Genomic DNA, 13,051 nt, shown 5'->3' with positions numbered 1-13,051 from the left:
TAAAAAGTCGCAATTATGGGTATTAGATCTACGGAATTACTATTGTTTTGTTTAAAGGCGTATTCGAATTATTATTATTGAAGCCTTTAAAAGCATTGATCTAACCGACTTACAAAAACAAGAATCTTTCTATTTAATTGCAATAGTAACTGGATTTGTTGCTCTAAATTAGATATAATTGAAAGTTTGATATTACAATCTTTATAATCGAGCGACTTTTATTGCAAAATAAAAAAACATTTCCCATGCCCTGCTTTTAAAGGCATTTAATTTTTATTTTTTCAAAAACACGTGAGCAGTTTACGAGCAGTGTTCGCAAAAATATTACGATTTTGTAAAGGTATTCTATTTATTAATCGACCCACCCACCCAGTGATTTCTAAGAGCGGGTTTATTGGGTTACTTTGAAAAGTATCTGCTCTAAAGCATGCAACATTCAGAGACAGAGCAGCCAATGCATACTAATTGAAAAAGCAAACAGATTTGGGACACAATGAGCATGCTACTCACACTTTTCAATTGAGCATCACTCATTCGCCCCTAGGCAAAGAATAATATCAGTAATTATAATTTTAAAAAGATACTACAAAAAATGTAATTGAACTTTCATCCTCAATTAGACAAAACTATAAATATGAAGCTCGATACCAGACTTAATAAATTGGTGGTCGGAAACTGCTCGGACGAGCGCCGTCCATTGCGTTAAAGATTGTTGGAGTCCACACCAGGCCTCACAGCTCAATTTGATTTCAGCTACACCCCCCCCCGCTTCGATGCCCCCCGTTCCCCTAAGGCCACTCGCTGCCGTTCTCTTTGACCCAGAAGATGGCGACTACTACCAGTGCCGCCTGTGCTTCTTGCACCGAAAACAAGCAGGCTACACGGACCTGGTGGAGCACTTTACCCGCTGCCACACCGCCACCCACGAAGACGAGTTTCGTACCATTCAGCGGCGTGAAGGAAGTCTCGATGCATTTGTGAAGGGTGGTGTTTTTCGCGGAACATCTACCACTGGTTGGACTGGGTCATCATGGATAACCGGGGCTAACCGTGTGCGAGAAGGTAAAGAGGCGTACGTACACGCACCTCAACCACAGCAGCGTGAAGCTGCTGAAGAAGAGCATGTTTTCGCTCGAAGGCGCTGTGCAATCGACCGTCAGGAGGCGGCTGTCGGGAAAGAAAGTTGGCTTTGCAATCGACACATGGACTGAAGACAACACCCACTTCATGACCATCATCGCCATCACAGAAGGGGAAATATCTTGTTGCGCTTCGCGACGCTCGAGAACGAGACGGACATGAGTGCTGATGCCATCATCGATCTTCTTGATGATGTTCTCGACATGTATGGAATTGAGGCAGCCCAGCTGTGCTTCTATATATGCGACCATGCGCTAGTAAATGTTGCCATTGCGAGGAAGATCTAAGTGCCGATATTCGGGAGTGCAAGCCACCAGTTTATCTGGCGATGTAAGCACTAATGCACTCTGGTCTTCTTTGTAGTGGCTGCGCTAATCCAGTGGCAGAACTCAGCGATATCTACAATCATCAACAGTCTGCTCTTCAGATGTCACCAATCAAGCCGAAGAACATAGTTGCGTGGAGTAGTGCCTGATGACGAGACCATTTGCAGCCTCCCAGAGCTGCCACGACACTGCATGTGATTACGACACAGCTCGCGCTCACGCGGGCTGGACTGGCGTGTCTTTACCTGTCAAGGAGGTCCATGTAGGAGAGAGCAGTAGGAGCTAAAAGGCCCGGCCGTTTGAATTCATTCTGCATTTTGCCTCAGTCTGAGCAAGTGGTTCACTCCAATTGGTAGCACTTCTCTTCGTTGTGGGGAAGGGAACGCCTCGTCAAGTCTTCAGCTGTCGTCGCTTCGCCCTCAATCCTCTGGAACCCCTTGCTCGTCGTCACTCTACGATCCAACATGGAAGAATCCGGAAACGTGGATCATTTGCCGGCTGGAACGGCTCCGCTCAGCCCGTTTGAGCTGTTTGTTCAAGCCATCGACCGAATCGCTGTCGGTCTCAGTCAGCAGAACGCGCAGATGCATCAAGATTTTCAGGCTCAGCTGCATGCCTACCAGGAGCAGCTGCAGCAAGTCGTGCCATCTCCTCAACTTGCTCGTGCGTACCGCCTCGAAGGAGTGTCCATGCCGATCTTCAGCGGGAAGTCGGATAAATTGGTCGACGAGTGTTTTTTCGAGCTAAGCTCTTCATGGAGGGCAAGGGCATCGACGACGTGGCTGCTTCCAACCAGCAGCGTCGTGGTATCACGCCCGAGTCGTGATCGACCATGTCACTTTCGCCATGGTGGACGCACTCGCGGATGCTATACGTGAGAATTTTGTGCCATCCGATCAGCAATTTCGGCTACGGGCCGAGCTTAAAGCTTGCCACCAGCGTGGCTCGGTCGAGGACTATGTCCGCGAGTTTCGTCGACTCATGGCTCAGATTCGTGAGATGAGCGCCATGGACCAGGTCGATCGCTTTTGCGATGACCTCAAGTCGGAAATCCGTAAGGAAGTCATGTATCGGAGGTGTGGCACGCTGTCCGAAGTCATTGCCGCCGCCCAAGCATTCGAGCGTACCCATTTCCACTCTTCGTCTGAGCCACGTCGTATTTCTTGAGGTCGTTCAGCTAGTGATGCTCCGATGCCAATGGACGTCTCTGCTGTGGCCACGCGCTCCATCAGCAAGGAGCAGTGTCGTCGCGAAGGTCTGTGCTTCTACTGCAAGCGAACAGGACACCGCATTGGCCAGTGTCCTCGGCGTACGTCTACACAGGGCGGTGGATATCCGGGAAACGAGCAAGCTCGGCGGATGTAAGTGGAGTATCCACCGAGCGCAACATCAGTTCACAATCTCCTACAGTCCAAACGGACACCACAATCGTAGAGATGGCAGACCTCTCGACGACGGAAATGTCGGTCACACCTCGCAGTGTGTCCGCTTCGAATCCGTTTCTGCAAACTGTTTGTATTTCGGGCCGCGACAGCTCGATGTTGATTGATTCTGGCGCCTCCCATTGTGTCTTGGCCTTGGGCCGAGGCTTCGACACGTCCGCAATGTCTACGACGATGTTAGTAGCTCGAGGTTTCGATGGACGTGCTCAGCAGCGTGTCGTACCCATCTCTGATATGGAAGTGACTTGCGGTGTGTCAGTAGTGCAAGTGCCGTTTGCCTTCTGGACCCTCGAATATGCGTACGATGGTATACTGGGTCGCCCATGGCTGGAGGCCAGCAATCCCAGAATCAACTGGCCGTCTCGGTCGCTAACCTGGCCCGGCTCAAGTCACGAGTCCCCGAACGACTCACCACCAGCAACACGAGGTGAAGATCAAGCTACTCCCGTGCTGTCCAAAAGCTCCAGGTGTTTGGCTCCACTTGAAGTCTCTCTTCAGTCGTTCAAGGAGCGTTTGGCCAGCCATGTGTATTTCGAGATATTCCGGCTGGTGCTAGAGTCAGGTGCACCGAAGCCGACACCGCGTGACGTTATTATACTGCTGAACGAGTTTGACGACGTTTTTCCATCGTCGTTGCCGAGCAAGCTCCCTCCGGAGCGAGAAATCTAGCATGACATCGTGCTGAAGCCAGATGCTGCGCCATCATCACGCTCGTCATTCCTGCACGCTCGCGTTGAAGAACAAGAGCTGGCGAAGTTTGTCAAGGAATTGCTCGGCAACAACAACATCGAAAAATCTAACTCGGCCTGGGTGTCCAACATTTTTGCAATTCCGAAGAAGGCGGTTGCGACTGGTGCAGCACCAACTCACTCGTAATGGCTTCGCAGCGGTGATGCCAACATATCCATCCGATGGGTGATTGACTACAGGCACCTCGATTCTCAAAGCGGCATCCCGAAGATTCCAATCCCCCGTGTAGACGATATTTTTGACAAGTTAAGTGGTGCTGCGTACTTTTCGACCCTCGATTTAATGTCTGGCTATCATCATATGCTGCTCGAGCCACGTGCACGAGAACGGATCGCCTTCCAGGCAAACGGCGAGCTGTACCAATGGGTCGTCGCGCCGATGGGACTCGCCGGAATGCCGGATTCATGGTCCCGACTCATGCGTCACCTCCTTGGCCGTCCCAAATTCCAAGGAATTTGTGAGGTTTATTTGGATGATATCTGCGTATTTTAATCGTCGCTGGTGGAGCATGTAACCCATCTGCGTGAGGTGTTACTCGTAGGCCAAGCTGTATGTGCGCAAGGACAAGTACCGTTGGTCGCAACGATCAATCGTTTTCCTGGGCCATCAGATCTCATCATCAACGATCACCCTAGATCCAGCCAAGACGTAGGCTATCCGGACTATGCAGCCTCCTCGCAACCGGAAAGAGCTGCAGCGTTTCCTAGGGCTCTGCGGCTATTACCGGCGATTCATCCCGCAGTGCTCGGCGCTGGTGTATCCGCTGACTGAACTGGCCAAGACTTCAGCTGGTTGGCGTTGGGGCACCGAGGAGATCCAAGCTTTTGATGGTGTCCGCGCTCTCCTGCAAAATTCTCCAGTTCTGCATCTACCCGTGTTCACTCTGCCATTCTTCGTCATGACGGACGCATCTGATGTGGGGTTTTGAGCCAAGTAATTGATGGTGTGGAACATCCGTTAGCGCTCTTGAGTCGCAAGCTAAGTGATATCGAGAAACGCTGGCCGGCACACGAAAAGGAGCTCATCGGTATAAATTTTTGTCTCAAAAAGTAGCGTGTGTACCTGCTCGGCAACGTATTCACGGTGTACACGGACAATTCGGCCTGCAAGTGGGTTTTCAGTTTTCAGCAAGCCTACGCCTTCGCCGAAACTACTCCGTTGGCTCGATTTCTTCAATCAGCTCACGTTCAAGATATTCCACAAGCCAGAACACACTAACGCTGTAGCTGATCGCGACCTGCGGAGCTTAGCGCCGTGGTGATCGCCGGACCAGACCCTGCACTAGCAGAACGTATCACAGCTTTGTACGCATCAGACGACTTTTGCACTACCCTGTTGGCGCAGCTTCGTGCGAGGGAGAGGTATAAGGTGCCGAAATACGTGCTGCAGGACGGCTTGATCATTGTACGTGAAGGTGACCAAGTTGTTCTGCCTCGTGACGATCTTCTACTACTGGAGTTTTTGGTGCACTATCATGACAATGCGGTTGTCGCGCATCCCGGATCGGTGAGGACTTTCTCGCGCTGCGTCAGCATTTCCTGTGGAAAAGTATGCGGAAGACGGTCGACGAGCACATGCGAGACGTGTACCCGCAATAAGTCTGGTGATCGACGTCGAGGTCATTTCTAGCCCCTGTCAGTTTCTACGGCATCATGGACGGACATATCGATGGACTTTGCCACCGGACTGCCCGAGTCCGAGGGATTTGACGCCGTCTATGTCGTCGTTTGTCGTCTGAGCAAGCGCGCGAGATACCTACCAACACAAAAGGATGCTTCAGCAAGTGATGTGGCGCTGCTGTTGTTCAATAGTATCGTGGTTATCCATGGCACACCGCGGTCCATCGTATCCGATCGCGACCCGAAGTTTCTTAGTGACCTGTGGCAAGAGATGGCAAGGATCATGCAAATCGAGCTCAAGATGACAGTGTCACATCGCACACAGGCCGACGGGCAGAGTGAAAGGCAAATCTGCACTCTTGAAGACGCACTGCGCTGTACAATTTCTCACTATAAAGATGATTGGGTGAGGTGGCCACCGTGCATCGAGTTCGCGCACACTACAGGCGCTAACACGTTTACAGGTCGCAGCCCGATGGAAGTGGATACAGGACGCCGACCCATTCCCGCTCTATGGGCAGCATCAGACCAAGCCTCGTTTGTCAGCACGCGCACCGAGGCAATGGATGCGGCTCGTCGACATCTGGTCCAAGCACAAGAACGACAGCGCCGGTACTACGATCGTGGTCGCCAAGATGAGCGATTTAGTGAAGGCGACTTAGTCTACGTGAAGGCCCGGCTGCTGAGCATCAACAGGATGGCTCGTCCTGACTATGATCCTGAGCGCGATCCAACAGTGAACAAACTGCTCCCCAAGTGGTTGGGGCCGTTCCCAGTCGAACGCGTGGTAGGACCGCTGACCTACAAGTTGATTCTGCCGGAGATATTGCGGTCTCACCGCACGTTCAATGTGGATCAGCTCAAGCAATCCTTCGGTTGCCCTCTGGAGCTCATGGGGAGACCAATTCGTTGCGCGGCACCGGTGCTTTTCGACGAGTAAGGCGAACAAATTTATGGGTATCTGCCTTGCTCCAGAGGCGTCGACACCGCCGCCGCACTCAGTACCTCGTCCAGTGGGCCGATCTCCCAAGCAGCGAGAACTATTGGAAGTTTGAGTCAAACATCAGCCATGTTGCGCATTGGCAGCAGCTGTTGGCGGAATTCCGGCGTCGCACTTCAGCTCGAGGCGTACCACGCGATTAAGCGGTGGGGGATGTAATGTCTGCGCTAATCCAGTGGCAGAACTCAGCGATATCTACAATCATCAACAGTCTGCTCTACAGATGTCACCAATCAAGCCGAAGAACATAGTTGCGTGGAGCAGTGCCTGGTGACGAGACCATTTGCAGCCTCCCAGAACTGCCACGACACTGCATGTGATTACGGCACAGCTCGCGTTCACGCGAGCTAGCCTTGCGTGTCTTTACCTGTCAAGGAGGCCCAGGTAGGAGAGAGCAGTAGGAGCTAAAAGGCCCGACCGTTTGAATTCATTCTGCATTTGCCTCAGTCTGAGCAAGTGGTTCACCCCATTCTTGACAAGGTGCAGCTACTGATGGTAAAGCTGAATACCATTAAAAACCGACACCATCTTCGTGCGATAGACGCCCTCATACCTGTTTAAAGGTACGCAACACACTAGCGCAGTACGTTCGCCATGATCGGTCGGTACTTTCGCTTCTATGGCCGCCTTAATGATGGGTTGGCCAATTTCATATTAATGCCCCGGAAAGCGTTCACCTCAAAGCTCTTCATGAAGACCTCAAGAACTTAGAAAGCGCCCGCAAGAAACTAGAGACGTCGACAATGCCCTTGCTCGATGTACGAGCGCTTTCGCCCACGTGGTGAAGTACTACCCGTCTACGAGTACGCACCTCTCGGCTACGTCTGGGTTGCTGAAATATCCTGACTTCGAGAATGGGGTGATAAAGGTGCTGGCGGGAAGGTTCGAGCACTCACGCGAACTGAGAGGGCTACTGTAGCGAAGCTTGGGGGATCTAGTTCGCCACCTGAAGCAGTAGGTGATTCTGATGGTTTTTCAAAGAAAAGGTCTTTTGCCAAGGCTGTCCTCTCTAAGAAAGCACAGATGACATCTGTTGTCAATTTGAAGTGGATCCCTCCAACGTCGAACGATGTCGAGCCCTCTTCTCGCGTGCAGGCATCGTGTTTTCCCGTCTCCACCGCAGTTTAATCCAATGACCCCGGAGAGTATACTGTTTCTGCAGTTTAAGCGCGGTTTATGGGATGCGAGTGCAGTTGCGCTAATAGCTGTAGAGAACAAAAGGAAGAAGCGGCGTGTTGCTGAGTGATGCGTGTTGGAGTATTTGGTTTACAGAGTCAAGTATTGTCATATTTGATAATGTAATATTCTCGCTACAATATTTCACTTACCTGTGCTACTAAGGAGGTGTTGTGGGTACTTGTTCTAAAGGTGGTGCGCGGCGGAGGCTCTCAAGGTAACCCCCCTCCTAAGTCAAATAAGCGAGTCTGTTTTCCTTGATTTCGACGTTTGCACTTTGGTGAGATATGGAAGCGACATGGAGTTATTGATGTATATGCCTGGCATACGTTTTCGCAACAGCGAAATAAGAAAATAATGCAGTAATTGATTGCTCAACACTTCGCTGCCCAATCAGTATGATATTGAATAGCCCTGCTCACAACGCCTTTGCGTTAGAGAGCTGAAATTAGTAGACCACGCAAAATTGCTGCTGCTGGAGTAAAGGCCACTGCAGCTATATGAAAAAAATCTATGTGAACATAAAATACATAACGTGTATTTTATTGTACTTTTAAAATTTAAGCTAGCGAACCAAATCTATAGCCGTGAGTCACCAGCCAAACCTCAAAACGCAACCAATGCACTTCGCGCGTTTTAAAATTTAGCACCGACAACGGAGCGAAAATGTATATCAACTTAAGCTTACGTGTTCCGCTTGACCGAGGACATACTCACGTCTATAAAATTCGCCATACTCTTAATGACGTCATCGGATTAAAAAACTTGTCATTTATCCTACCCACCCAGTGCCGTCAGCAACGTAACGCGTCGACAGCAAAAGAGGTACTTCTACCTACTCTCACTAGTTGGGGTAGCAGTCAAAACACGACGCATGACGGAGCCTGGGAACTCTTCATTTCTCCCTCCTACCTGTGAACAGTATTCGTCTAACAACGCATGCTTCGATGCTGAAGCTCTGAGAGATATCTGGTTTACCCAAACTGACATTTGTACAACGATTTGTGAAGCCCAAATGGCAGAAACAGCATGTAATCGGACAAAAACGTCACCATCACCCACAAAGCCATCACCATCCACCTGCGCAAATCGAAAAGCTGGGTTTTGACGAGGAGTACGAGGACCAAAAAAATGGGTGTGAGCACAAAATAGGTAGCAAATTAATTGCTCCAAAATAGCCCTTCCAAATTATCTAGGACAACCGGGTTACATTACTAGTAACTATACTGTGATGTATAGGATTATACATCACAGTATCATTAATAAATCTCCTCGGGGCTTGTGCATATTGTGGCAAACGTTCAAATTCCGGTTTACCCTTCTAAGACGATATTCTGTATCGTACAGAATAAGCTAGATGACAGGATTATATACCAAGCGAGCTTGCCATCAGCCTAATCCACCGCATACTATCCGTTTGCATTGATCGTTTATCATTGAAGATCTTCGCAGCGAAGATAGACGGGGATTTCCCAGTCATCACAGAAATGACAATATAAAATTCATGGAGGTTTGGAAATTCTGTGATGAGCCGTTTTGATTCGCAAACCACCACACATTGCCCTCGTTCCGCACAATCCGTTCTCCCCACAATGAACGGCCCGCACGAGAAGACATTCAAGCAGCTACGGCGCGAGCTTTCCAAGAAGGGATGGAAGACGAGGAAACCGAAGGGGGTAAGTGTAGACTTTACCTATATGAAGCCTGGGGTCACTGGCCGCTTAGACGCAGCACGTCATCGCGTTGACCACTTTGTCGGTACGTTAGCACTCAATTGATATCTAAAGTCCTTCATACGCTAGATAACTTGATTTGGCGTAGGAGAAAACGAGTTCATGGTGTTTGCTCGGAGTGAGGGAATACTTGAGCCCCCCCCACACACACTAAAACAACGTGCTACTGTGTCCGCTCATGTGCTCACTGAAACCCCTATGACTCGCACTGCTGCTGCAATCGAACCGCCCGTCGGAACCTTAGCGACTCAAGTTGACGCTACCCAACCTGCCTTATCTTTCACGATGACCGCGCGGGTATTCCTGAAGCAGTTTCAAGTCCAGCGGCACTTGCCTCTGATGAGGAATTCATTCATCAGGTGAAGGCTCTAATCCGAAGCATTCAGAACAAGGGAGCGACATCGCGTGTATTCCGGAGGATCGACAGCTGGATGCCAGTGTCAATGCAAGTGAGAATGGCCGTCCCACTGATGTGGATGCCTTTGACAGCAAAGAAGTCATGTATTCTGTACTATACAGAAGAAACCTACTAGTGACAATGTTTTACTGTATGTTATTCTGTATGCTACAGTGCTGAAGCTACCTGGGAGCCGATACGGACAAAAAGCAAAGGGAGTGGCACAAAAATGCTGCCATTCGCAACCTCTCGAAGGCATTTGACGGGCAGCCTGGCAAGCGACTCATTGTTGTCGACATTTTCTACAGCTCGTGTGCATTGGCACTGACCCTGTTGGACATGGGCTACTACTTTCTCGAGACACACCGCAAGGACCGCTTGGGGGCACCCAAACATTTCCGTTTTACACAAAAGAAACGACCAGCTTGGATGCCGCGCGGAACTTACCGAATTGCTCACTTGACGATGCATCTGAAGATAGTAACCGCTGTCTGGATGAACAGCAAGCCAGTAGACATGATTACCACCGGGTGTGCTACTACCGTGATGAACGTAGCGAAGAAGGACAAGCGTACCGACGTGGTGACGCAGGCAAGATGTCCGCAGCTAGTGGTCGATTACCACTCGGGAATGGGTGGGGTCGACTGACATGACCGGCTACGTCTCCAGAGCTACCCCCTTCAGCAGTGTGCCGTCTATAGAAAATACTGCAAGCAGCTTTCGTGGACATGGCGATAGTCAATGGGTTCATAATCCACACGCTGGTAATGGCAAAGAGAACGAATCGGTGTCCACTAATGCTGAGTACATGCGCCGGCTTCAGATGTAACTGCTTGGAGTCACGGCAGCCACCTTTCAAACCAACATGAAAGCGATGATTTAGCGACCGTCCCGATGCCTACACACGGGCACGTGCTGAAAAACAATGAGCAGCTTTACCTCGGCAAGTGGCGTCAGCATCGCTGCAAGATGTGTGCATGCTGGCACTTTCAAAATCCAAATGACCGGAGACGAGTTATTTCTGTAGGGCCTGTTGCGATGTCTTTGACGGTTATGTCCCGCTCTGCAACCGTGTCCGTCGTGAGGAAACGGGAAGCATTCCCACGTGCAGCCAAATCTGGCACACGACCTGGGGGAACGGCACGCTTATTCCACCCCACCTAAAGAAGCGCCTGCGTTTTAGGCAGCGCAAACGTGTGGATAGCACTAGTGATGAAGAAGACGTAGCGTGATGAAACGGAAACTATACATCAGTGGAGCACTTACCAGTTTGGCAACACACCAAAATTTTCGGCCGGCTCCTCTCTACTACTGTCTCTGTAGTTAGAAACTGGCCGAAATTTTGGTGAGCGTCGCGCAGTGTGCGGCATGTGGCGCAGCCATCCAAATAGGCGCTCGAAGTTGGCGCGCATTTTACTAGAACCGATCAGATTCAACGAGATATCAACTTCACTGTAGAAGCGATTTTTATACTCATCTCTCAGCCAATTATATTGCGTTTCAACTTCAAATACAACGCGTTCCTGTCTAACCTCGTATTCGTTTTGTGCTATTTAGTAGGGTCGATCACACACCAACTGTGAAAGGGCTTGTATGAAGGAAATGTTTGTAGTTGTCGAGGTATATTTTAATCAATAGTATTTTTATTCTGTATGATATAGAATAAAGCTTCGTCTTAGATGGGTTAAGAGCTTGCTGCTTATGTGCAAGGATGTCAATAGAGAATCGGAGTCGGTCTAGCAAAAACTACATGATCTTTGCGACGATGGCTACCTAATTAGCGACTATGCTACTTTGCTAACTGAAGACTCTTCTTGACTCGTAGAACAACTGTTTTAATATGCTCTTTATTTCGTAAATTCCATCATTACCTTACAACAGGTGTCGAAAGATGAAGAAAAAATCGTGCTAAGGCTTACTATTTCAAAACTAACGCATCGCTTACAAGAGCTGCTAGAGGAATACGCAAAAGTTCCTTTTCGTTAAAAGCGGTAACACAATAAGAGATTCAAGAGCAGTACGAGTCTTACTGATAACAAGAATACCGAGTGGGCTCACGAACATTTGTTACTAGAAGTGGAAAGTGGGTCATCTCACATTTCCTATTAATTAGGTACACGCCCGTCTAATTAGCACCGAAAACTTAACGGGTCTTACTCGCACATACAGCTTTTTGCGAACGGCGAGTCGATCAGAACAAAACCAATTTCGCTTAGTATGCAGCTCAATACCAGAGTGAGAGTATTAGCATAATGTGAAATGTTGAATTCTCAATTTGGACTATTTGCTAATTTTTTAAAGAGTTTAAAGAGGGCGTGTTCTATTCTTCCTGCCATTATAAGTAGGAACGTGCTGAATCAAGTGATTCATCTTTCCAAATTAGTCCCGCTTTACGATGCAGTTTGTACATTGGTACTTGGTCCTGAATGGGGATAGTAGGAATTTAGAAATCAGTATCTGCCTGCATCTGTTTGTAAAATTCCGTGGGAAGAAGGCCATTTGTTCCCTTCCACCTATTGCCAAGAAGCAGGGCAACAACATGTCCAACCCACTACAACCTGGACACCAAAACGCTTCACCGATGGTCGTTGCTAAATGTAGCAATGCAATATCGGGTTTGACCGGTATTTGCGGAAGGTCCACCCGAGCCCAAAATTTTTTTTTTTATTATTTTTAAACGTAAGTTACGTAAAAGGTAGTGCGGTAAATAAAAACCTGAAGGAGAAGCCTGCTCGAGGGTTGTCATCGCTAAACGCGAGCTCTCACCCGTACTGAAACATCCTGAGAAACATGGAGATCTGCTGTAGTCCTCACACACCACCACACGCCGCCTCTGCACGCGGGTGCTCTCCATCGGCTTCTCACAGGCTGCGTGTGCCGCCTTGAACCGTCCTGTCTTCTTCTTAAGCCAGGCCTTGCGAGAAGTAAGGCCAGGGCCCTTACGCCCGCATAGCGTTTCCTGCTCCCGGTCCTTCGCTCTCGTCTTGCCCTGCACTGAGATGTCCAGCCGACAGACCCGCCTGCTTCAACCGACAAGCACGCGCAAAATACCCCTCTCGACCGTAAAAGAAGCACTTCGTCCCTGGGCGAGGCACGAACGGTGCACGCTGCGTTCGAGTCTGTCGCGCATGGTACCGCTCTATATTCTGGAGTGGTGCCGGTCTCGTCGCAAACGCCGGATTAGCCGCCGCCGTAGCGTTTTCCCGCCACCATACTTGGCCCCTACTTTCAACGTCTTCGCCGGACGCAGGTAGTGTACATCTCAACCGGGTTTCCGTCCACGCGTTCCACTTTATTCACTGCTGACCGAAATTTCGTACAGTCGCTCGTATCGCCTGCTTTACTGGTAGGTACCAGTTGAAATCCTGGCGGAATCGCTTTTCACCACTCGGCCGCACTGGTTCCACCGGCCGATACTTGCCTACCCTCGGTATCGTACCGGGGACGCTTCTGTGGTGCACACCACAT

General features: G+C 49.7%; 1 protein-coding gene across 1 annotated transcript; it reads right to left on the bottom strand.

Annotated features, from left to right (window-relative positions):
- Nucleotides 1–11,671: 11,671 nt before the first annotated feature.
- PITG_17382 (uncharacterized protein) lies at nt 11,672–13,051 on the bottom strand (the record flags this gene model as incomplete). The annotated part of the gene is made up of 3 exons (XM_002896656.1): nt 11,672–11,685; nt 12,350–12,577; nt 13,009–13,051. 3 exons carry the CDS (start codon nt 13,049–13,051, stop codon nt 11,672–11,674), a joined length of 285 nt encoding a protein of 94 aa, XP_002896702.1.

This window comes from Phytophthora infestans, genomic scaffold, assembly GCF_000142945.1.
Source record: "Phytophthora infestans T30-4 supercont1.54 genomic scaffold, whole genome shotgun sequence".
NCBI classification, from domain to species: domain Eukaryota; phylum Oomycota; class Peronosporomycetes; order Peronosporales; family Peronosporaceae; genus Phytophthora; species Phytophthora infestans.
Note: the sequence above shows the minus strand (reverse complement) of the source record. Positions and strands in the feature narration are given on the sequence as shown.